The 26,577-nt window shown below is 37.6% G+C and overlaps 2 protein-coding genes across 7 annotated transcripts; one reads left to right on the plus strand and one right to left on the minus strand.

Moving 5' to 3' along the window:
- LOC109825948 (SAC3 family protein A) lies at window positions 3,260-14,859 on the minus strand. 6 transcript variants are annotated; one of them, XM_020392868.1, is made up of 15 exons: window positions 14,655-14,859; window positions 14,186-14,197; window positions 14,029-14,086; window positions 12,037-12,915; window positions 10,595-11,035; window positions 9,624-9,722; window positions 9,384-9,484; window positions 8,295-8,448; window positions 7,582-8,067; window positions 7,335-7,475; window positions 7,048-7,107; window positions 5,989-6,119; window positions 4,889-5,022; window positions 4,575-4,807; window positions 3,260-3,832 (listed from the first exon to the last, which is right to left on the minus strand). In XM_020392868.1, exons 3-15 carry the CDS (start codon window positions 14,053-14,055, stop codon window positions 3,731-3,733), a joined length of 2,988 nt encoding a protein of 995 aa, XP_020248457.1. In that variant the 5' UTR covers window positions 14,056-14,086; window positions 14,186-14,197; window positions 14,655-14,859; the 3' UTR covers window positions 3,260-3,730. The 6 variants fall into 6 exon arrangements, with proteins under 6 accessions (XP_020248457.1, XP_020248458.1, XP_020248456.1 ...); XM_020392869.1 differs by having other exon boundaries at window positions 12,037-12,906; window positions 14,171-14,197; XM_020392867.1 differs by having other exon boundaries at window positions 14,171-14,197.
- LOC109825632 (rop guanine nucleotide exchange factor 14) lies at window positions 20,445-25,671 on the plus strand. The gene is made up of 8 exons (XM_020392493.1): window positions 20,445-20,704; window positions 21,207-21,303; window positions 22,790-23,212; window positions 23,598-23,752; window positions 23,821-23,895; window positions 23,983-24,240; window positions 24,319-24,666; window positions 25,179-25,671. The coding sequence occupies exons 2-8, from the start codon at window positions 21,237-21,239 to the stop codon at window positions 25,548-25,550; spliced, it is 1,698 nt and encodes a 565-aa protein (XP_020248082.1). The 5' UTR covers window positions 20,445-20,704; window positions 21,207-21,236; the 3' UTR covers window positions 25,551-25,671.

Raw genomic sequence — 26,577 nt, forward strand, 5'->3', positions numbered from 1 at the left:
GGTCGTGCTGAATTACGTCGTGGCGTCGGCCTCGGTGCCGTTGGGCAAGATGGGGATGGATGAGATGGATGCAAGTTTGAAGAGGGACTCGATTACCTTCGGCCTCGACGGTAAGGCCCGGACTCGGTGGAAGGTGGGCTCCGTTACGCCCGTCGAGTTCTGGACCCATTTGCACTGTGGGCTTAAATTCTTTGTGTCCAACGGGACCGCTAATGGGCTTGATTGTAGCTCCAAATTTCATTCTCTTTAGCTGTAATTCTATTCTCCTATTAGACTCGTAACGTATGGTGATAATTATTATGTATTTATGTGTAATTTATCTCAGTCCAGATATAGTTTTCTTAGCACGTAGTTGACTGTTTAATTTCTTTGATTACGGAATGATATGGGTAAAATTACAAAATTTAAAGTTACTAAATATGCCATCGGTATTCCACAATTTAAAGTTACTTGATATTACACCATAATATCCAAAGTTTAAAACCCTACATTTAGATACAAAACAATATTGCACCGAAGTACGTCCAAAGTTTCTAAATGTTGCGCTTCAATACCCCAGTGAGATGCAAACGTGAGAATTTCGCCCGGAAATTCTCATGTAACACGTGCACGCTATTTTCAGAACATTTGGAACCTTACTTTTTTTGTTACATCTGTCTATTTTAAAACGTACTTTAATTTTCTAGCTTAAAATAGGATTGCAACCATATTTAAGTACTATAGGGTTTAAACTTCGGCTACTTTAATTTTAATCAGAGGTTTTAAAACTAGTATATCCTCGTTAACATTATCATGCTTACATATATATACACGGTCTTTTCATGGCTAGGCTTTTCTTGCGAGGTTGAGCCGACTGAACTGTCGATGGACCTCACATCGCGATTATTTTCGGTGGTAAATTAAGTAAAAAAAAAAATTTCTCTGATTTGGTTTGCATGATGCTTCGGAATGCTGATCGATCCCTGGTCTTTATCAAGGATGTTTTTGATTGACGAGCAGACATTTGTGTATCTCCTCCTCTAAAGTACCCGAGTAATTAACATGGATGTTAGTGAGTAGCTGAGTTTATCTACTTCTATTTCTTGGAAAATTTTCTTAAAACAATTGGGCAAGTTGTTGACTTTTATGTTCTCGGCATCTCAACAGAAATGAACCCTTGTATTTTAAATTTGCCTCAATTCCTAGCCTGCAGTCAACTTACATCTCATCCTTGTTGTTTGCTTCCTTCAATGCCTCAGTGTGATCAGGACTCTTCACCCCTGAAACGGGCTTCAGAAATCTGACAGAAATCCACCAAAGCAATCGTTCAACAAGGAGCATCAACCCTTTTGAAAAGAATCCTGCTACAGCTGTTCATTACTGCAAAAATTAAGATTTGAGTACTCATTTTTCCCAGTACTTTTTTTTTGGTTGCAAGTTCTTTGGCCCCAGCATTGCTCTCCTTTTCCTTCCAGATTGAATAGGATCCTGTCAGAATCATGCATGTTCTCACTTTAATTCCTCAGTCTCAGCTCCCGCGTATCCATCTGTGTCTCATTTTAATGAGGACCGTGCTTATCTTCCCTTCGGTATGCTTCGCAAGGGCCCGAGGCTTCTTCAGCGGTTCAACTATGTTCATATTAATTTGGAGAGTGACTTTTGCTCTTTGTTAGGATATAGTAGCAGCGTACTAAGATAATGGTGCATGTGTTATATCTATAGGTTAGAATTAACCCTCACTTTTATGCGTGTATCCTTGTTCGGAGCCAGTTAAAACTTCATCTTCAGTGCACTGACAATGTGTATGTTAGTTCATCATTTGCGAAAGATGTTTGTATACCTTATTAGATTTGGACATTACTGATCTCTGATGCTTGAGTTTATTATATATATATATATATATATATATATATATATATATATATATATATATATATATATATATATATATATATATATATATATATATATATATATATTTATAATGTTCTATGCATATCTATATGTTCAGATTCAGTAAAATAAACATTTTTTTGGTCTATATATATATACTTGTTGGAACTTATGTGTAAGTGTTGATGTGGAATGGTATACATATGTACATTCAGAATGCAACTCGTCAATTCATTTTAGTGTCAACTTTTAAATCTGCAAATTTACCCCCCATGTTTCAGAATGCATCAGGCATTACCTTTTCTCACATGTTTCAGAATGTCGTGTTGGCTGAGCAATCAGCTGACATTGGTCTCAAATATTCTGATCCTACAGAAAAAAAAAACAAGCAACTCTTGAATTTAGCATGCGACCTACTTGCGCAGAATGCATCGCTCTTGTATAACCTATTCACAACTTTGATTTGTTGCAGGTGTATATATGCATATATGGAACGGCGCTGCAGACCCGCTATGAGTTAAAGGGTCGGGTTGAAGGGAGTTTTCTGGACTGGATTGTGTGGATCAAAGAGGAAAAGATAAGATATTGGTCGGCAAAGATGGCCGGGACGAAGAAATTTTCAAAATAGCCCCAAGCCAATTTTTTTTTAAAAAAAAATTGACCATCTTACGTTTTTATTACAGAAATAGACTCACTTTCTGATCACGTTAGCACCGTGGCTAGAAAATGAGTCCATTTTTTAAAACGCCTTCCTAATTAGTCGGGGTTGCTAACCCCGACTAATTTGGCTGGCAAATTGCAAGTCTGAATTAGTCGGGGTTGGCAACCCCGACTAGTTAGGAAGACGTTTAAAAAAAAGTAAACTCACTTTCTGACGTGATCAGAAAGTGAGTCTATTTCTGTAATAAAAATGAAAGGGAGTTTATTTTCAGAAAAAAAAATTCGTTTGAGACTATTTTGAAAATTTCTTGATGACAACGGGCAGATGATAATGGTTATATATATGGCAGCTCGCAACTTTCAGTCGCCTGTGGCCTAATATATATGGAAAGTCATAAAATTGGTTTGAAAACATGAAAATGGATCCCACGGCCTATTTTCCATAAGTAACCTCCCAAACTTAGATTTCTAAGAAATGAACCAAACAGCCCCTAAACAAGTGATAAATGATAACATTGATAAGTGTTTGCTACGTAGGTTGTCATCCCAGTGTCCTCATATATAACTGAAAGAATGCTATTAGCAAGGAAACGATCTGCAAAGCTGTACCAGGCCTGAATTGGCTCGTGAACAAATATCCTAGCTTTTCACAGTAATCAATCTAATGATTATACCGTACATAGTGATGATAATAATAATAATAATAATAATAATAATATGCAATTCATTGATCATGATTACACACATAATTTTACGTAACACAAAGAATTAAATAATTGTAACAATGAGCAGTTTAGCTTCAAATCAGTAAAAGGGTACAACTCTTAAGCTTGGGCATCATCTTACAACATATTCTTTTCGGGGTATACAACACTACTGATCCCAGAATCCAAACACAAAATCAGCATAACAAGCTGGCTCTCAGGAATTGGGTTTCAGAACAAGAACATACGTAGGCATGGGAAAAGTTGCCGCAAGCCATGTAAAAATCAAAGACGTCCATTGTTGATTCATTCGAGGTTACTTGTTCTCTCGCTCCTTGCACTCGTGGTCAGGGGGGCAATTAATCGAGCATTCTCGTAATAGTAATTAAGAGAAAATTCATTTCCTCCTCTGGGTTAAGGACGCACGGCCTTGGACCCTTACCTTCGCTGTATCATCATCGTACATCAAAAGAGAAACACAAGTTGGCCAAACTTCAAGAAACTGCCCGAGTCAAAAAATCATCAACAGCAAGGCTTGTGTCTCCATGTGCAACTGCATCTTCAGGTTCTGGCATGAATAGACTGGGAGCAGTAACCTGAAAGGCAATAGCAAAGCAACAAGTTAAGTCAAAGGCGCAACACTTCCCTCCAATTGGAAAAAAAAAATCACTTCATCAGTAGAAACATGGAGATGAAATTAAAATATACAGTAACCGCACATAGACCCCCTCCCCCACCCTCCTTGTAGTATCATTGTTTTAAACCTACTACGGTACTACCCCCATAGTTTCACTGTTGCAGAGAGACTCCCTTTCTTTTACACCCTCAGATACACTCACTAATTTCACCCATAGCCAATATCTGTCAAAATTTCATCCAGGGTAGAATAGTCAAAAAAAAGCCAGAGGGCCTATCTGCAATAATGAAACTACTGGTGTAGTAAGTTCACAAAAACAATACCACAGGGGGGCTATGTGCGATTAACCCTAAAATATAATACTGCTGAGAACTTCAAGCTAACACGCAGGCATAAACATTGCCGCTGCTAGGAACACTATTTTAAACTTCATTACACCGAGATATATACTGCCACCTTATGGCAGTGGGGATGGGTTGGCAGTGTTGTTTTATGTCTGAGTGCCAACCAAAGGTGCTTAGTGATGGTATGCTGGTGCAATCGGTTAATGGGTCTGGTTAGTGCTTGGGCGTATGTATGTGCATGTGGATGCTGACATTCAAAAAAAAAGAAAATTCACCCTCTTGGATTACTGATAGATAAAGATTTCAGCCCTTTAAATTTCCACCCTTGTGACAATCAAATGAAAATTTTAAACTTACCTTTGTATCTACCTGGTGTTCTCCACTACCATCAACAGTAAGAACTGCGCCATGTGCCTTCAACCATTCCTCGCACTCCTCCAACTTAATTGCATCCTCATCTTCACCATCCGCTATTTGTGCTTCCCTTGAAAAGCCTAATGTCTGAGCAATGTATGAAAGTGGGATTGTAGGACGATATGATTTACACATGCATTTGATAGCACTGAATCTCATCTTCTCTACGTAGAGATCTGCACCACAAAGTTAGTAAGCAGTTGTTGCTATTATTTAAAAGATAATCTTCAATGCACACAGTAACAAGAGGGACAGACCCATAAGGGAAGTGTTCAAGTTGGGAGCAGCCTTGTACAATCTGAAAAATTGGACATAATTTCCTGATGAAACGGCGGAGCTTACAGCAAGGGCATGCTTCACAGCAGCGTCCTCTTTAGCTTCTCTCGATAACCTGCAGTTAGGTATTAAAAAAACTTAATAGAAAAAGCCTGAACTCAGTTGCATAGATAAAGATGTAGAATTCGGAAGGAAATCTGTCAGATAGAAGATTCATTAAAAAAAATTCTAATCTCACTCTGAGATTATTTAACCTTTGAGATTTGATATTTGTTTAGGTTTTTATATTCAGCTAGCAATCTCAAATAAGTGACATTATCTTTTATGCTCTTATTTTAAGTAATCATCCTACAAGACCTGCTTCTTCTACCTCAGTTCCTTAACTAGTTGTTAAACCCCAGATTTCCCAGAAGGCCCATCTCTTCAGACCTAGGGCTGCTAACTACATGTATTCTGCTTTTTTTTTTAAATAACGAGCAAGAAAGCAAGTGAATCTTCTCTATCAAAAGCAGTAAACAAAACCAACTCTTAAATTCAATCCCTCTAACTATTATACCAAAATTCTTAAGGTCATGGTGAGGATAGACGATTATATTTTTATATTAATTCTAACATGCCCCCACAAGTTGAGCGCCTTATTTTATGAGTCGAAACTGGACTCATGGACTCATGCATCGGCGTCAATTTTTAAAAAATCCGATCTAAATTCGTGGCCCGTAGGATTTGAACATTGCTCTGATACCATCTTAAATTAAATCAATCAAACCATTACACCAAAATTCCAATGTTATAGTGAGGATCAAAAATTATTGTTTTATATTAATTCTAACAGCAACAAACATGCATAGAACAAACAAAATTGGAAATAAGATGCTTAATTATTTAAAAAAATACAAAAACCAAGCGAGAACAGTTAAGAGACAATAAAAAGAAAACAATATGATCAATTCAAAATACTGAGCAAACATCAAGACATGTTATGTAACAAGCGTACCAACTCTCCCACGAACAAACATCAATATGATCACTCATACATGAAGTTTCTCAAAGCATTGAAATATTTTGGAAACTTGCTGATTACCTCGCCATCGCTGACAAGAGTTCTCTTTTGTTACTGGAGTGTAATATAACACAAAGCAGATTGTAAGCAGAAAACTCCATGTAGCATCCACTAATTCCTTCTGCGTAGAGGCTTTGCAACTGCGATTGGCACTACAAGTGAAACATAATGCAGGCCTATTAATGCAAAATAGGGGGCAAATGTAACCTAATAATCTCAACTTCGCCTAAAAAATTTGGTGTCAATTGCAGTTTAGCTACCAAGATTATTCTCGGCCAAAATCTGGTAGTTTTCAATTGCTTTAATTGAAGAAATTGACTTTGTACATGATTACTCTACAGGCACATAGGTAGAACTACAACTAAGAAAACTGATCCAATGTCAAGCAAGAAGGTTTACATTAATTTCAAGACTTAAGAACACCAAGTGATTGAGGAAAATCATGTTCACTTATAGGTTAATTCACAATGAAGCTATTTGATGGAGATTGAGGAACTATTGGTTGTTCATAACTGTCCAATGTGTACACAATTCGAAGACCACACTAGTTCGTAGATGAAGGGCTACATTAACATTCACACGGTTGTCGTCAAAAAAAAAATTAAAAACCAAAAACTTCCCTATATTCATTTACAGGTGCAGTAACATTTAACAGCATGGACCCTGTTAGCATGTCTATGTAATAATGAAAACATTAGCTGATGGTTCACGAAGTACACACCTGAGCACTCAAAAGTAAAAGGGGAGAATCTTGTGTTAGTGCACTGCTCAAGCCAGCAGATTATGGTAGTAAAGTTTCCTAGTAGCTTTCGAGATCCCAACAATGTAAAATTACGAAACTCTATGTTTGGATAGCATACATATACGACAAATTTCATTTTCCTTGCTTATATCAAACAGTCAAACAGGATGTGTATGCTAACATAGAACCATACAAAACAAATAGGAAAGAAAATGACACTTCTGTTTTCATGCTCCATCTCTTCTGAACTTTTATATAGCACTGCAGTATAAGTTGGCAATTGGCCCTAACTACACAAGAGAGCATGAGCAATAGATTCAAACGGCATGTAAACCTACCTGATTATACTCTGGCAAGTCTCCAGCTTCTAGAGCTAACCGTGCATGAGTCTCATACACCTAAAGCAATAAAAGGATAATAATATTATGCATAATATCAATACCTTTGTACTGTTAGACAACTAGTGATAACTGCTATCATGCATTATAGAGAATTAAACCAATAAGAGATCTAAATGGAACTGGCACATTATATTAACACTTATGACAGGGGAAAAACATTCACGCAGATGCCGGTTAGGAATAGAGGTAAATCTCACTACAGTAGGAAACAAGTTAACAAGAACCTTGACAGTTAGTTCATTTTGTATTCTCTGTACTGTTAGGTCCTGCCGTATGGATTTAAGCTGATCGCATTTGTAAAGATAGTTCTTTTGAGAAGCCTGAACCATGTGAAGAGCTTTTTCCAAGATCTCTTCGGGTCTCACCTGTATGAAATATCTTTTCACGTGAAAACGTAATTATAAAACATAAAACCAGCATTTTGAACAAATAAAATATGAAACTGCAGGGGAAACTTCTGGTATATCTTACAGTAGCAGGATCAGGAGCAGATGTAAGACGTAAATAGCGCTTTTCAACCTCCTGGCAGGTTCCCTTCACTGTAAGGGCATCCCAGTCAAAATCTTCAACAGCCCTGGTACAGCTAGCTTCAGAGCTTTTAGCAATGAGCATAGCGCTTGCCCTTCTCGTGTATGTATTACCAGCTCCAGAAGCTTTTGGCTTATAATGCCTAGTTTCTGCTTGATTTTCCTGTGCATTCTCAAAACGCTTAAACCGATGTTCACGCCTCCTCTTCTCATCTGGTGAATCTGCTAGTGCAATTGCACTGGCATAATATTTGGTCAAACTTTGCTCATCATTATCACAAACATCACCATTTTCTGTGTTTGTACTATCACCATATCGGGGTTTCTTCACTGGCCTCTGAGCAATTTTACTTAATGGTGTTTGCTGTTTAGGCGAAACAAACTTAAGCCCATTTGGACTGTTATCGTTACTCCTATTCCAATTATGTACCTGTGAAAAGTTGATAAAAATGTAGAAACAAAAATTAACATTACCAAGTCGGAGTTTAAAGCCTATGATATGCAACAGTAATCAGAACAGTAACATCTTGAACAAGTAAAAAAAATTATTTAAATAAGCAAATTAATTAATTAGGAACCATCTTAAACTGTAATGAATGTACAATGGTCCACAAAAAGAGCACTTCTGAGACAATAGAAAGAACAAAAAAAATTTACCCCTTTTCCAGCACCCTTGGTCAAATCATAATTGGCAGATGCCAATTTCTCCACCATCTTCTCATCATCAACAGGCTCCCATCGACTTTTTGTGCGCCTCTTCGGGCTCCTTGTAAATTTAGACAAGCTGGAGGCAGTAAAAGAATTCTGAACACTGCTACCAGAAAAAACAATTTTTGTGAAATAGCGTTTTATAAAAGAAATTTTATATTTGCCTAACAGACTCTAGCAGATTTGAACATAATATCATGTCAACCATTACTGTGGTATGCCTTTCCTGTAAAAAACATAAGGACATGTTTCCAAGGGAAAAAAAGACAGCTGAATTCAATAATTAACAACAATTATGGTACTAACTTAATCAGTATGATCCGGAAATCTCACAAAGGGCCTCAGAATTTTTTTGTTATACGGGCCTAGTTACAATTAACTTTTAAGATTGACCAAGAATTCAAAATGAAGAGAAACAAAACTGCATTTCAGATTTGAAGTTTTAGTGCAGAAGTCTGAATGAAAAGGAATGCTATATCAAATCCTCATGAGCATATTGGTATAAAGTTTATAAGATTCAAGAAATAGACTAGTAGATAAAAATTCCAAAATTAGCAATATCACCAATATATAAGATAGTCAACAAACAATATCTCATCTTTTTACCATGTTTGCAGGTCCTTAAACAGTAACACATATAAAAAGGAGAAAAGCATTAACTCTATATAATATACTTGTAGAAGAATAGCAAATACATTAAACTCAAATGCAGTTACTATGCAGTAACGGGCCAGGGCATGTTCCAAACAGTATCCACTCACTTTCTGATTTTATTTCTATTTATTTGAGAAAAACTTAAACCATGCCTGCACCATCAACCCTGATGAACACTCTGCGCACAAGCGCGCCATAGAAAACATGTTTGGTTAAGAAGGGTCACATGGAGCTTTTTTCAAAATGGAGGATTCACGCAAACAACTTGTAAGCAGACATCTAAGCCATCAAAACAAAAGACGAAACTTTGGACGTTCAAAGCACCATTCAGATATCAATAAAGATGAAATTTTTATATCATATATGAATGAAAATAAAGCGTACTTTTGATTAGCTTCATCAATGGCATTTGACAAGGGGAAAAGTGGTTCGATATCCCAATTTCTTGTAAAAAGTGTGCCATCAGCAGAAGCCTTTGTGATCAGCTGCAAAAAACATTTTAAAATATCATTTTAAAAGATGATACACTACTAACTGTATCCCAAATTAATTGCAAAATTGTAACCATATAATCCTAACAAATACACTATACGTGCATGTACATATGCCGATATGTATATTCACCTCCTTCATAAGCTTTTGGTTAGCAGCCCTTTGTGAATCATCCTTGCAGCGAGCAAAAGTTCTTTCCACATAAGTACGGAGTGATGCTGGGAGAGTTCCCTGTGAAGAGCAGCATTAAAAAGACCACTTCAAAATTAAACAAAGAAAGCCTCAGAACAAAGCTCAAAGAAAGCCTCAGAACAAAGCTCATATATCTCTCCTTCACTAACCAGAAAATAAATGTGCATATGCCACACAGGCATGCATGCGAGGGGGGAGATGAAGATCTTGGCTTCATTAAGTATAAAAATATAAAGGGATATCTTCAAAATTATTATGTATATATAGCAAGTAATCAAAGCTTTGAGCAAGGCACATGCAATAAGAACAAGTAATCAAACAAGCACTTGGAGAAAAAACTTTGTAATGTTTGAGATTGTCCAACTACCTAGCATGGAGCATGGAAAAGAATAAAAAGATTACTTGGTCAAGTTAGCATTTAGCTTTTTGATTAGCATTTAGCTTTTTGACTGTCAAGTAAAACTCTTATGCAACCAATAGATAATTGTAAGCCCAAACTCACAACATAATTGTGCAAAATGAGGTGGCGGCTCATTTTGATAAATGAGCTACCAAAGACGAGTGGTGAGGTCCACACCTTTTGATGTGACTAGCAAGCTGCGCCGCACCAGATGGTTATCTCTTGGTAGCTCGTAGCAAAATGAGTCGCCAGTGTTGTGTGTGCGTGTTTGTGCGCGCGTGCGTGTGCATTTGCATGTGTACGTGCGCGCGTGCGTTTGCGTGCGCGCGCATGTGCGTTTGCGTGTGCGTGCGCGTGCGCGCGCGTGTGTGTGTTTGCGTGTGCGTGTGCGTGCGCGCGCGTGTGTGCGTTTGCATGTGCACGAGCATGCACGTATGCGTGTGTGTGGGTGTGTGTATTGATATGATAGTCAAAACTAAGACAATCTGTAAAAAGCAGAGAAAGAGATCACCTTCATTACGGCCTCTTCATCATCATGAGAGGGCAATTTATCACTAGGCTTTGGTACTTGAACACTGACATAAGCGGGTTTCACTGCAGTATTAGGTGTTGAGCTTTCTTTATCGCCTTTTGACATGCCAAAGGCCAAACCTGGAGCAATTCTAGGATTTGTTGGAATCTGCATTTTTCTTACCCGTTGTGTGTCCAACATGGTGGTTTGCATGGGAGCTTGGAAATGATCTAAGACATGGTTAGTCGAAGAGGCCTGTAAAATAGAGCCTTCAATTTGCATATTCGTTTGCTGATATTTAGGATTTTCAGAAGGCAAAGGACTTGAATCTGCAGGATTTTGAAAGTGCGAGGTCATTTGATTCATTTGGTGACTCTGTGATACAGGACCTGCAACTCCGGAAGAAGGATTCAGATTGTATGTCGTTACATTGTTCTTATCCTGCCATGCAAAAGGACATAATGTTCAGCATATATTGACACTAGTATAACTTCATTCAAACAAAAGCTCACTTAAACTGAGTAATATGAGATAGCTGTGCCTGTGTAGATGGACAGTGCCATGGTGGAAGGGAAAGTTCATTGTCTGATATGCTAAGGCAAACAACATTATTTAGATACTGTTTGAGAGAAAACGAGCATGTCTATATGGACAGTCATCCAAATCAACCATTTCTTTTTAAATAACTCTCAAATTCTACAGCCACATGTGCTTCCAACAATATGCCAGCCTTATAATACAAATGCAAACCATTGATCGCCATATCAGGAGAGTTAAAAACAACAAACTTGGAAGCGAAAATTGGAAGAATTTAGTCATTTCTACTGCCTGAGACAAAGCAGCTAATCAAGTGATTTTCTTTTGTTATAATATCATAAAGGCTGAGTGACTTCAAGTCAAGAGTGTTATGGTCATTAAGTCGTAGCCGAGGGAATGGGTAGGAAAATGTCTACACCTAAATAAACATGGATAGTAGTATAGAAGGATGATACTTGCTAGCTTACAGAAGAGATGGTTCTTAACAGCTAAAATGGACACAAAAGATCGTACCAGCCTTAAAGATATGGGATAAAGGTGTTGTAGATGTTGTCGACTTATTAAAACACTATTGCAGAACAATTCTAGGCTCAAATCTGAGTTTCAATGCGGAATCAAGGTAATTAGTGACAATATCTCATGCAAGTGCAACAAGCACAGACAAAATCAAATCCAGCCAACATCAATAGAGAAGGACCATATAGTTAAATATCACAACAATGTAGAGTCACAAAAGGACGTATTCAGAAGACACCAAATGACAGCTCAAAGTGATATATGATATAAAAGTGAAAAAAATAACAGAAAAAAGTGTTACAGTAACATAGGAAATGCCTGGTGCTGTGAGAATATCTAAAAGCATAAGATAAGTGTGCTATGAAGACAATTATTCATAAGACTCAAACCTGCAAAAAAGGAGTCACTGAAGGTCCAGATTCACTTCTCCAAGTTGTGGTGCCAGGTGGTGGCGGCTGGTTGCTTGGATATGGATAACTGCCTGCTGCAGCTTGAACTGGGGTAGCAGGAGCGCTACTGGTAGTCGACATTTGTTCTGTACCAGGAACACTATTTACAGTGGGAGCAGGTGGGTAATAATAAGATGGCCATTGACCATAATGCTGATAATGAAGAGAACTTGCTGCATTGCTAGTTACTTGGGTAGAGTTTGCAACTGGCGCCGTGTAGTTTGGATACTGCTGAGGATAACTTCCCGTACTTCCATTGTTCCAGTAGTTGGACTGGTTAACATAGCTGTTGTTTGGGTATCCTGCCGCCGCCGTCTGATGATCACCAGCATTGTAGTAAGTGCTTGAATAACTTGTAGGAGCGACATAAGAGCCTGTATGCTGAAATGAGCTAAAAGACTGATAAGTAGCACCTGAGTTTTGACAAGCTACCACTTGTTGAGAGGAAGAACTGCTAGATGGCTGCTGATAGTTGTAATAGTTTTGATATTCCGTGTTGTTATATGTATAAGTTCCCATTGGATTTGAATATGGTGTGTAATTAGCATAATCTTGTGGCAAATTTGTGGTACCACTATTTGATGATGTAGATGCATGACAAGCAGAACTGGCTGCACTGTGACCATCTCCGGTAACAGTGGTCTCCCTCTGTGTATCATAATCGTAGCCAGAACTTGAGGGGACCCCATTCTCAACAGAAGCATTAGCTGTCCCATATGAATTCCAAGAAACAGTAACAGGTCCTGGCGTTGAAGACCAGGAATGGTGCCCCGACGTTAAAGACATGTTTCCCTGACTCATATCCACCCCCTGATATTTCTAGGGATGAAAAAAAATCAAAGAATCAGTATAAAGTTCATTGCTAGGTCTGTCGAATCAAATTCTAGCTGCTGGCAAAAAGTCTAAAGGTACTTTGATTTAGTAAATCATTCATACTTCAATGTTTGTTTGTCTGAATCAGAGAATCTCAGAAGATAATAATCTCCAACAAAAAGAGGATGAAAATGGTGTTTGCTCCCAAACAAAAATTAAGAACCGTTATGTATTTCTGGTTTGCTACCTTTTGGCGTTTGCTCATTTCTTTGAGAATATATATAACAGGCATGGGCATTAAAGAACCATGAACAACAATGACGGTTGCACAAAGACCATAGCTCTCAGAAAATATCAAAATAACCCAAGTAGGAAAACCATATTGTATGACAACATAGAAGAAATTCTGACTGATCATAGAACAAATCATCTCGAGCATCATTTTATTTAATTCCAGTCACTGGTTCAAGATATATAAAATAAGAGATAACAATAAGATAGAATCATATGATATGATTAGGAAATAGATAACCAACACATCACTGTGGGATACTCTTACTACAATAAGATCTCAAGGTAAAATGTCAAGAAAGAACTATTGTCAAGAAAGAACTCTTAGTCTTATCAGTACTATCAGAATACCATCTAAAAACTTAGACAATAACTACCCCCTATAAATGTATTCTTCCAGCATAAGACACCGAAATACTAAGAAGAGGGAACATTCTACCAAGAACTATAAGTTCAGAATTCACGGAAGTATCTCCATAGAAATAAAATTTTAAGCATTTAAATAGGCTATCCCATTTTGTTTGATGCAGAGAATTATCATTCTTGTGAGGCCTGAGTGATGGTTATTAAATTAGCTAATTCCCATAACAAGTTTGTCCCTTGGCTTTCGCAATCCCAGTGAAGAAAAGAGTGGCCATTTATATGCAACATGTTTAGACATTTAAGGGCTGCAATAATATCGGGGGGGGGGGGGGGGGGATTAGCGTGAATTTAAACAGAAATCATGTAACGGCTGTCATACAACAGATTGAATTGGAGCTCTAACATACTGAACAATGTGAAGTGGCACGCAGAAAATTTTAAAGATTAATAAATTGGGAAAATTACCTGTGCCTCGCCGCCTTGATTCATCATTCTAACAGCACCAAATTAACATCCGATTGTTCTTCACAATAACAAATTACCTTGAACAAAATAAATATAGAAATGTACAGTATTGAAGTAGAACCCTACACTTTGCAGTAATTACCTTCAAAAGACCCACCTTTTAAATCCTCTACAAAACAAAAAAAAAATGAGCAACGTGAGAGATTTCTATAGGAATTTGCTCCAAAAGCAGACATACATGTTCAAATGAATGAGGACAAAGGATTCTCTCCAAAACGGTTTAGGCATTAGCCAAATTGGGTACGTGCATTCAGCAATAAATCCAATTTCGTCAGCAAGTAAACTAAACAGTTGCGCGAAAAAAAAAATTATAGAATCTACGAAAGCCCTAAACTATCCTCATCTCAATCAAAATCTACACAATCTTTACTGTGATCACGTTTTTCTTCAAGATATACAAAGATATCATGTTAGGTTTTGCCTCGATAGCGAAATTGAAGTGGGAGGAAACCAAAAAAAAAAAAAACCGCAACGGAATTAAATTACCGGATGCAAGCATAGATCCATCGTGAATTAGGGTTTTTAGCCCTCTCAATGAACAGAGAGACGAGGGTTTGACGGCTAACCTTGGAACGAAGAGGACTTGAATCGCTGAAGTCGCCGTTATCGATGACGGAGAAGAAAGATGAGAGATCGAAGGAAAGAGAGAGGGGGAGGGATTGGGGGATGATGATGATGATGATGATGTTGGTTGGCTCGTCGGGATTTCTCCGAGTCCACGAGCCTAAATTGGTAAATTACCTTTTTTTCTTTCTTTTTTTCTCCCCCCTTCCTCCCCTCTCTCGCAATATACGGAGACTCGCTAAAAGGGCCTTTATAGATGAGACCTTATAGTACTAAAGTCACAATTGAAGGCCCAAATCAATATTTGTCAATATGTTGTTTAATCTAGGCCCACTTCAGATACCACCAAAAGCTAGGCCCAGCTCCCACCCAACTCTTATGACATGATTTGGCTGGCCTTAAACATTGATTAGAATGAAATTGGGCTGATCATGGCCTCCTTATTTGAGAAAAAATAAATGAAGAGACGCAATTTTCCGAGCCATGAAAACCTTCCTTGTGAAAATTTCAGATAGCAAAATTCTCAAAGTCTAATAATAGCGATATTTGTAGGCGGGTTCATAAGTCTAAGCTTTAGCTTGTTTGTCAAAGTCCAACACACATAAAATGCTTTTAAACCACTTAAAATATGCTCAGATATCCGATGGGGGGCTATTTGTTTTTACAAACAAATACCACCAATATCTCTACATAAAAAATAAGATAGTTAATGGTGACACCAATTTTTTTAATGGAGTTTGAGAAAGTTTTTTAATGGAGTTGGAGAGAAAAAAAAACTGAAATGCACAATAAAGTTAAAATCCTAAAATGAATTAATGCATATTTATCAAAAAGACACTTGTGTGTAACAAGATGCTACACATCTAGAACCAGTGAACAAGAGGATCTCCACTTAACAACGGATTTAGATCCTCTCCGCTATAAGAAAAGTAGCGGAGAAACCGCTGCAATATCATAATAGTTTTATTTATTTAGCGGGTGGTTGTGATACGACTTTAAGTATAAATTACGAAAATAGTGCATGCAATCCACGAGGGTATGGTGAGTCTAATTAGACATAGAATGAATCACAACCACCGCTAAACAAATCAATGATTATGATGTTGCAGTGATCAAATTCCCTTAACAATGATTAGGGGTTGTTTGTTTCCTTCTTGAGCTCCATAACTAATTACCTTCACAATAATCTCATGAACCTTAGGAACAAGGCATAAAGAGGACATTCCCTCTGCTCCCTCCCTAAAAGAACCGTCTTTGTCGTCTTTGCTCGGCCCATGCCTCCATCTTTGTCATTGACAGGGACACCCAAAACTCTTCGCTTGCTGATGAGCTCTACCTGAGCATACTTAACCTTTTTTCTCAAGCTTTTCGTTGAACCATGCACCGGAGGACCACAGATAGCGTTGCCCCTTGATGTATATACTACAGATTACATCGCGCGTCGCATTCTCGTGACCGACATAATAATGTCTGTGAAGTTCACAACAAGTAACTCTAGCTACCTACCTACTCAATTTTCCCGAGTTTGGAACCTCTACACTTCAAAAAGAATAAATAAGAAAGATGAGAGATCAATATTTTTTAGAGTTCAAACTCTATTAAGCCCCTTATGGTTTCATCTGCGAATCTATTAAGCCCCCGTGGTTTTTTTCGACTCTATTAAGCCCCTGTGGTTTCATCTGCGAATCTATTAAGCCCCCGTGGTTTTTTTCGGCTCTATTAAGCCCCCGTGGTTTCATCTGCGAATCTATTAAGTCCCATTTGAAATTCAAAGCACGGGGCTCTGCGAATCTATTAAGTCCCATTTGAAATTCAAAGCACGGGGCTTAATAGATTCGCAGATGAAACCACAAGAGCTTAATAGAGTCAAAAAAAAATGAGGGCTTAATAGATTCGCAGATGAAACCACAGGGGCTTAATAGAGCCGAAAAAAAACCACGGGGACTTAATAGAGTCGGAAAAAACCACGGGAGCTTAATAGATTCGTAGATGAAACCATAGGGTCTTAATAGAGTTTGAGTTCTATTTTTTATCGCATCTGTTGATTATTTATTAAGTGATTGTGATCCATTGTAAATCTAACATGCACCCAACCCCATTATTTGTGCTCTGTTCTACATTACACTCAAATAAAAATCTTGTCGACCCGCTGGAGGATTAATGGTTGTGATAGTGAATTGATTTGTTCACCGCGTTTTTTGGTTATGAATTGATTTGTTCACTACGTGTAGGAGATATTGCCAATTCTAAGAATTTTGGTTTTCGTACGCCCACAAGAATTAAAGTCTTTTAAACATTGGTAAGAGTTGGCATTTAAAGCTCAACCGATTCTTTGTTATCAAACAGAACAAAAGGATGATATCAACTTCTGTAATCTATTTACCTAATAAAAAATACTAATCATGCATAAAGAGTTCAAATAGAATATTAATCATAATCAAGTTCAAATCCTATCAGAACAGAACCATTGGGGGCGGGAAAAATGTTCAAAACAACATTTTGTTTGGCATCCCAAAGGCTGAGGGTCTTTTTGTGTGCGGGAGGTTCTAATAGGATCCGAACTCAACATATGTGGCCTGAGAAGGGACATATATTTTCCATTTTTTCCCATGTGTAGTGGCGTAGCCAGGATTATTTTTTGTCCTGGGCGAAAAATAAAGGGCAAAAAATAAAGGTGGTCTACAAGTATGTTCATAGAGTTGTTCTCGGCGGCGGATTCGACCTTCTGTTGCTTGATGGAATGTACAGTCAACCTCCTAACGGGGCGACGATGGGATTTTTGGACGGCGCATAGAGTGCGAGCAGTGTTGCGTTGCCGAAGGCCACACCGATGCTAGCACTGCCAGCGCCTCCGAGAGAAAGCGAAGGAGGGGAGGTTATAGGCGGAGACCCATTTGCAGTATCGGCCTGTGCAGCTGCCCAGGACAAGCCTTCACTTGCTACGCCACTGCCCCCGTGCCGCATCAAGTACAAATACAGCATAGCATAATATACCACAGCATTATTTATTTAAGTCTGATGCTTAACGATGCTAATTATTTAGAGATGATAGCGTTGGGATTTCCAATTTCTTTTTCTCCGGTACTAATACATTCCTCTCGTTTTGCTGCCCCCCTTTCCTTCTGCAGTGCGCGCGGTAGGCCCACGGGCTGTGCGCCCGCTGTTCCGTCGCAGAACAAGACAACAGTTATCGCCCAACTACGACTCCTTTGTGGGCCCACCAGCCACGCTACAAAAAACGCAGCAGCGTCTGAAATGAAAGCCCAGTAAAAGTGTGTACATCGCCCGAACTCGTCAAACCGCGTCAGTCGATAAACAGCATAAATAGTTAAGACTTTTGCATGGATTCAAAATTTAAATCAAATCCCCGCCTTAGAAGCGCTCTTTAATTATTATTTTTTATTTTAAGTTTGTAAGATTTTGGACTGCTTGGTTGGTTAAAAAAAATAATGAAATCAATTATAAGAAACATATTTCCTATAATAGCTTTTTTTTCTTATGTTTGGTTTATTTTTTAAAAATAAGAAAAGAGGTGATAGTGATGAGTTATCATTATATTATTGATCGATGCGACTTGTTTTTAAGAAAACTCATTTCATATCATTTTTTGAGGAAATAGATCAAAATCAACTTTTTATGGTTTTATTATCTATTTCTTTTTTATTTTTTGACTTTAAAAATTCAACCAAACATGCCCTTTAGCTCCTTGAGGCAGACTCGTTTACACAACGTGATAGTTTTTGACTATCTCACTTCACCAGAGTAAATGGAATATTAATCAGATCATAAAATAATTTTAGCTAGTTTGGCAAAACCATAAATACTGCACTTAATGGTTTTTATCCAGACACATTTTTGTCCAATATAACCGGTGTAGCAAGATTCTAGGTCTTTCCGTGCAAACCTAAACTGGATTAGTTCTCAAATCATCTACTGATCCCAACGCTTCAAAATTAACAAAAAATAACTATGATCTATTTGGTTGTGATGCTTTTCGCATGAAATACACTATAGCTGTCATGCTAAAGTGCATTTCATGTTTCACTTTGTTTGGTTGTGTAGTTAAGAGGCTGACATAGCAGCAAAAAAAACCCTAAGTGCATGGTAGCACCCGACCAATTCTCACAAAAACGAAGTGTTTTGTGTTGATTTTATCGTAGCTATCAGCCTTAGCTGGATGAAGCATTTTCGTGATACAGTATATTTCACGCATTTTGGTACAAGTGAGCCAAACGATCACTTATTATCTATATCTAATAGAATATAGTTGGAATATGTAAACCTAGTGAAATACCTGAATCTATATTCGAAATATCCGAACATATGTTAGGCACAGTTGCAATTGTTTAATTCATATATTAATGGATTTTTAATGTTAATTTTGATGATTAAGAGATCTAATCTTAGTTTTTCAGATATACTAGATGTATTAATGAACTCTCTTATATAATAGGAATTATACCTTCTTAACATTATCTGCTTTTCTAATTTGCGTTTTGTGTCCGCATGTATATCCATATTCGCGTCTGGTTAAGACTTACTTATCAAGACATATTATATCTATATTCTGATCAGTGTTTGGTAAACAGTTAAAAATATAGTAAAAATCATATTTAAGCCATATAGGAACTGTTAGCACCCCCAACATACAACATTACACTAGAGGAGGCTATTTTCCTTTTAGGGTCTGTTTGGTTGATTTTCTAAAAATCAAGAAATAGAAATGAAAATGTGGAAATCTCAAAAAATTCAATTTCATTCATTTTCATGCCTAAAACTCACCCACAACATCTAATAAAAAAATATTTTCATCCAACAACTCATCCATAACATCTAATAAAATATTATTTTTATTCAACAACTCATCCATCACATCTAATAAAATATTATTTTCATCCACAACATCACTCAACTCAACTCATCTCATTATTTTAAATCACTCACATAATCTTATAAGATGTGACAACTCATCTCATCTATTTTCTTATTTTTAAGAATAAACCAAACAAAAGAAAACGACCTATTATAGGAAATATATTTATTATATTTCATTTTCTTATTTTTTTTGCCAACCAAACAACATCAAAACAAGTTTTCTTAAAAAACCACTCACATCATCCGATAATAATGTGACAACTAACATCATCTCATCTTCAATTCTTTGATTTCTTTCTTTTTTTAGTCAACCAAACATTCTCAAAATATTTTTTTTTAGAAATAGTTTTTTATTTCTTTGATTTCGCACTTTTTTTTAGGCAAACAAACAGCCGCTTAGTTGTCATTACACTAGAGGAGTCTATTTTTTTTAAAGTTGTAATAAAAAGGGTGGCACTAGAGGCACACCACCAACCACAACCTCAACCACACCCCCTCTCTCATTGCTACAGTGCATCGGGCCCCACATGAGATTTTAAAATTACAGTGTACCGGACCCCACATGGGATTTTAAAATTTTAAAATCCCATGTGGGATCCGGTGCACCGTAGCAATGAAAGAGGGGGTGTGGTTAAGGTTGTGGTTGGCGGTGTGTCCCTATCATTTTACTAATAAAAAAGATTTTTATGGGAGGATTAGAACTTAGAAGTCAAAGGCAGATACATAGTTGTCAGTCTCAAGTCCTGTCGTAGCCATAAGAAAACCAGTAGTGGGTGGATATAAGGCTTTTATTAGCATTTACTACATCTGTAATTTATTTGAAAAAATTGGTTAAGTTTAACCCAGCAGCTTTTACCTTGTTGTAGGAGCTAGGACCATTAAATACCCCGAATCATTTTTCCCTTTTTACTGGACGCCGCATCGAGATCTGCTGCAGGCGAAAAGGATACATGGGGACCTATAAGAAAATATTTAGAAGTTTTTCGGACTCGCCCGTAATTTTGAGAAGCAGTGAACACCTCGCTCTTCTTCTTCTCCTTCCTCTCACTCCGTATGAAGTTTTGAGGTGAGAGACGAAGCACATTGCTTAAAAACCTCTCTTTTATCCTCTTTCTTGATGAAAGATTCTATCTTGTGCTTTGTTTGAGCGTTTGAGCCTGTGCGGATCTTCTCAAAGGTATGATCTTTTCCCATTTTTGTGTTAAATCCCTAAGAATTTGCTCATGATAATGCGGCATTTTGATGTGGATTTCTTCTTCGTTTCCCCTCATTTCTGAACAAAAGTTTGAAAATTTTGGATCCTGATGGGTCCAGATCTCTACTCCTTTTCCTGCTTATTTAATAAAAAAATTACCCTTTTTTTGGTTTCTTTTTGTTCAACGTTTTATTTGAAATCCAAATTTCAAAAATTTTCCACTGGGGTTGCCACCTATCACCATTATTGCTCTGAATTCCAAGAAATGTGACAAATTTGAAAGTTTTACAAATAGATTCAAATTTGAGAAAGATGCACCTTTTTCTTTTTCAAAAGCTGCTCACTTTTCTTTTTTCTGTAGACTTTCCCTCTAGAATCTAACTGAAAATCTATCTGGCAGAAAAAGGGGAGACCTTTATCCAAATGCATAACCTTTTGCTCTGGTAATCAATAATTAATTAATGATGATTTGTTTTCGAAACAGGGGCAAATTTTGAGTGATTGTTAGAACATAATGAGGAGATTAGTTTGCTGTCGTCGCCGAGCTAAAGACATCAGCCTTGATTTCGATGAGCATCAGAGTACGTATTTATTTTCAAAGATCATCTTCATAGGTGCTTAATGTAATAAAAAGGTATAGTTTTTTAAAATAATTTTTTTTGACCCTATACCTCTTTTCTCCATTCCTCACTGCGATAGTGTTCACACTCATCACCCACCTTATGATAAATTGGAAATATGCTAATTTATTAAGGACTACATTAGAAATATGCCAATTAGTACTCATGATTTGGAGCATAGTAAGCATTTTTCTTAACATATTTGGAACCGATATTGCATCTATTTCAAAAAAAAAAAAAAAGAATCACACTACAAACACTGCTCTTTTTTCCCCTAATCACTGATTTTCTCCGAAAGAAAGAAATAGTTTTCTTCTCTAGTTGTCTATGTGCAACTCAAAGTTGAAAAGTGATCGATAGTCTTTCTCGAAAATAAAATAGGAAAAATGATCAATGTGGTTTCAAATCCTACCCATTTCTCTGCACCTTCTAACCAATTGCCTAATACGATAATAATAGAGATAGTACATGTGCTGCTTTATTCCTAATAAAAGAGACTACAGTGTGAATCTGAACCCAAAACTAACGGCAACTGTCACTTTGTATTACCTTAACTATAGTAGAATCACGTTCATTAAAGTAATCTTTGTACTCAGATGTTGTATAGGACAAAGAGATATTATTGGTTCCATATTTTATTGGCTAGCTCACATGGAGGATGCAGTTTCAGAGAGTGCAACGGAAGATGGGAAACATGTGCAATGCACACCCCTCACTGCGTGCAAAAACAACAGAAAAGACTTAAGATAATACTTTGAGCGCTTTCCTGTTCTTTGTCCTGACCCACTAATCGCTTGTGGCTAAAAGGTCAAGACCCATGGCTCTGGAAAAAATATTCAGTGGATCAGGTCCATTGCTTACACGGTGGACAAAAAGAGGAGAATTCTTGGATTAGTACGCTTATACCCGAGCTCTTCACGATCATGGATTAATGGTCACCAACATAGGGAACCATATCCTTTCACCTTCAGAAAAACAATAATCAACCTACTTTCTCAATTATATGCAGTCAGTATTGTCACGGGGCATCACGGAGTTGCCTAACTTTATAATATTTTTATTTACTTCCACTCGTATTTTCTTCTTAAGACACAACTATAATTGTGGTAGGACACCACTAAAGAGGATAAAATTGTAAAATCATCAATGCGATTCCGGATACAATCATAATAAGTTGTATGGAGATACTACTGGGACAAAATCCTAGATTTGCCACTGGCATAAAATCCTAGATTTGCCACTGATTACATGCGCCTATGGTTATGATTTGTCCCGAGGAAAAAGTGACAATAAATGCAAATTATGGACTATACGGTAAGTGGTTGATTTGACATGAATCACAATCCTCTAAATACCGATAGATGGTTGTGATTGGAGAAACTGTATTTTGACAGTGAAAAGAATCCAAATCCTTTTCCATCTAAATAAAGTGCTTTCAACCATGCAGGGATAGTAACAACATACAATGGCCTAGAAAGCATCCTCAACAGTTGCGCTTATCACACTGAGAGTCACAAAGAAGGCAGCAGAGCAAGTGGAGGTGACGGCTGCACCATCACGGACTCACCCGACGAAGATGCCGCATCCAGCTGCTCATCTAGCAAAGATGCCTATGGCTCCTCTTTCTCCTCTCAGTGTATGACATCAAGACAAGAGGAGGAGCAGGCTTTAATAGAGTGGGAACCTCTTAAGAGTCTTCAGAATCTCTGTGTTAAAGGGAAGGCACCAATTACTTACAGAATGAATGTTGCTGATGTTGAAAATATGAAGGAAAGATTTGCGAAGCTATTGCTTGGTGAGGATTCGTCGGGAGGAGCCAATGGGATGTGCACTGCTTTGGCTTTGTCCAATGCTATCGCAAATTTATCAGGTAAAGAAAACATTTCTTTGTTGCTTATGTCTGAAATTTATCAAATTTGACATTAGCAGCCCATTTCTTAGAATGGTTTGCTCAAAGATCTACTTATTGTGCATTGGCGAATATCGATATCTTTCAGTGTGGTTTCCATATAGTAATCTCTTTCTAACGACATGGAGTTTGCAAGGAATATGTTCAAGCTTTGAAGACGAAGACGTGATTTGACTTCTTGTTTAGTGTAGACTTGTGTTACCGACTGTAGAGTGTTATTTCAGCACAAATCATCAGTACACAAATCTACAAAAGTTTGGCCTGTACATGAGGGCACCTATATTACCTTTCTTGCTTCGAATTTGAGCTATTACTAATTACCTATGAACTGGAATCATGTCATCAGCTTCAATATTTGGCGAACTGTGGAAATTGGAACCTTTATCTGAAGAGCGAAAATGCAAGTGGCGTATGGAAATGGACTGGTTGCTCTCTCCTACAAGCTACATGGTAGAATTAGTTCCTGCCAAGCAAAATGGAGCAAATGGCCGAATGTTGGAGGTACGTCTCAAATTAGTTCTGCTAGGAATTCGACAATTCGTTATCTAACTTCTCTACTGTCAGTGCAGATAATGACTCCAAAGGCTCGTTCTGATGTCCACATGTCTCTCCCTGCTCTTCAAAAACTCGATTCTATGCTAATTGTACGTTTCTGTTATACTCATAACTGATTAAATTTGAAATGTATAAATATCAAGGATCTTTAATTAGGATTCTTTTTTTCTTTTCAGGAAGTTTTGGATTCTATGGTGAGCACAGAGTTCTGGTATGCTGAGGGGGGTAGCAGAAACAATGGCAATAGGCAAAGCAAGAAATGGTGGCTGCCCTCTCCCCGAGTTCCGGACTCTGGGCTCTCTCTTTCTCAGCGCAAAAGGCTTGGTTTCCAAGGAAAATTTGTGTATCAAGTCCTTAAGGCCGCCAAATCCATCAACGAACAAATCGTCCTACATATTCCCATTCCTGATGTAGTAAAAGATGCCCTTCCAAAGGCAAGCCACTTCATAACCATCTTAACTGCATGGTACTGACTTTGCTTGCTCTAATTTTCAAATTTGACCTGTTTGCAGTCAGCAAAGGCTAGTTTGGGTAACGATATATACGAAGCCATAACTGCGGAGTCTATCTCGGTTCAGGAAATACTGATTTCTCTCAATTTGAGAAACGAGCATTCTGTTCTGGACATAATGAACAGGTTACAGGGTGCAATATTTGCCTGGAAACATTCTGTTTCTGATGAATCAAGCAAGAGATTGCCGATTCGATATCCTTGGTACTTTATGAAGAACAATGTATCAGAAATTGGAAAGGTCGGAGTGTGGATAGAAAGAGCAGAGGCACTTGTTCATCTACTCAATATCAGATTTCCGAACCTTCCGCAAACCTTCATTGATGTCACAAAGGTCCAATACAACAAGGTATGGATAGTCTTAAACTATAGCACATGTATTGATCCTTGATTATACCATACATGCTACCAATCAAGTCTAATTGATTTGTACTGTACCACGATTATTATTACACACATTGATCCATCATACTACATGTATTGATCCTTAGTTTTACCACACATGATAATCCTTGGTTATATGACATGTGTTTGATTATAGCACCTATAGATTCAAGTGTATTATATTGGATGAACATCAATTATTAATATAATATTGAGTAAATAGGGCTCGATGTATCCCTCCGTTGTCTTGGTTGGTTGGTGTGTTATTTTGTGTCACACATCTAAGGATTTATATTCCATATCATCAACATACCTAGATTGTTGGTGGCCATTTGGATGTGTACCATGCCAGGAACACACCAGACCAAGACCATCGAAGGATACACCAACCCCGTTTACTCTACAGATAACGTGCATCTGGAATTTTACGGTAAGATTTCAAGTTCTTGGTATTTATATCCTTCATATGTTTTTCAGGATGTTGGATATTCCATTATTGAAGCCTATTCAAGAGTCCTTGTGAATCTATCATTCAGCATACTCTCAAGAATTGGAGACATCTTGCAAGAAGATGATCTAAAGAAGCCCACAACTCCAATTGCCACCCTCAAGTTTGACTTCTTTTCCGACGTTTACCTTGCTGGAATCACTGAAACACCCCCAGGGCACATCAGGCGCTCGCTCATCGATCAGATGAACAAGGTCGACGGGCGTTTTTGTAATTCCAAGGAGGGCAATGTGACTGATGATGAGGACTGCTTCTTTGATAGCAGAGCAAGGATTGTTACAGTAACTAAGAATAGTCCTGGTAGGATTATTAGAGGATTGTGTTATGGAAAGGGAAGCTAAAAGCTTGCTGTGACATATAAGACATCTGAGATTTTGAAAATGATCAGTATATAAGAATACAGCTGTTCTATGTGAATCAACTTTTTAAGTGCTATATATAGTATCGGATCCATTCTCTAGACCTGTAAACTTGTAGCTAAGCTGTGTTGGATGCTGATGTCAGAAGAATATACAAGTTAGGAAAATGACTCAAGGATCCAAAATCTGAGACCAAGGGAGGGACATGTGAGGTGTCACCTCTCTATTGCATAATAAGTTAGCATAGCCAACTCATTATGCAATAGAGAGGTGACACATCACTTGTCCCTTCCCTTGGTCCCATATTTTGGGTCCCCGTAGCAACACCCAGATGGCATAAATTGTTATGCATCTGAATCAGTCTGGATTCTCTCCACTGAGCTGTTGAGCTGAAAATCTTACCGTGAGCTATTCTAATCAGATATAACAAAACAAATCATGAATGATGCTATTCATTTCGCTCAAAAATATCATCAAAACTTGTAAGCATAAAAAATTTCAAATATTCTGAAAGTAGGAATAAAACTAATTTAGTGTGATATTTTTATACACAGTGAGTCATCTTTTATGAATAATCTGAACAACGTAAATTTGTGACACTGACACATAAATTAGGGGATTCTGATCATCTCAGTGCCTGATCCATGGGACTAACTCACAATTAAAATCTCATCTCAATAGAGTATTTTAGTTATTTATTATTATTTAATGAAAAATTTTGACCCAAAATATAGGACCAACAGGGGGACATGTGAGTTGTCCCCCTCCTATTGCATAATGAGCTGATCATCATTGATGACTCCTATTACATAATGAGTTGGCCATCAATGATGACCAGCTCAGCTCATTATGCAATAGGAATGAGACATCTCACCTGTCCCGCTGTTGATCTCATATTTTGGGTTCCTAATCCTCCCTTTCGCAACCGAGCCCTCGTAAATAACACAAATGTTGCAATATCTAACCGTGAGAACCTCTCACTTTTTATCTTTAAACCTCCACATGGACT

This window comes from Asparagus officinalis, chromosome 10 (genome assembly GCF_001876935.1).
Source record: "Asparagus officinalis chromosome 10, Aspof.V1, whole genome shotgun sequence".
Lineage (NCBI taxonomy): Eukaryota > Viridiplantae > Streptophyta > Magnoliopsida > Asparagales > Asparagaceae > Asparagus > Asparagus officinalis.

Excerpts from the sequence above, each read along its gene's own strand:
- LOC109825948 (XM_020392868.1), bottom strand. The coding sequence starts at position 14,055 with ATGATGAATCAAGGCGGCGAGGCACAG. Across the intron at positions 9,485-9,623 it reads ACCAAAAGCTTATGAAGGAG|CTGATCACAAAGGCTTCTGC; the intron begins GTGAATATACAT and ends TGTTTTTTGCAG. Across the intron at positions 8,068-8,294 it reads CCAAGGGTGCTGGAAAAGGG|GTACATAATTGGAATAGGAG; the intron begins GTAAATTTTTTT and ends AACTTTTCACAG.
- LOC109825632 (XM_020392493.1), top strand. The coding sequence starts at position 21,237 with ATGAGGAGATTAGTTTGCTGTCGTCGCCGAGCTAAAGACATCAGCCTT. Across the intron at positions 23,896-23,982 it reads AACTCGATTCTATGCTAATT|GAAGTTTTGGATTCTATGGT; the intron begins GTACGTTTCTGT and ends TTTTCTTTTCAG. Across the intron at positions 24,241-24,318 it reads TAAAAGATGCCCTTCCAAAG|TCAGCAAAGGCTAGTTTGGG; the intron begins GCAAGCCACTTC and ends ACCTGTTTGCAG.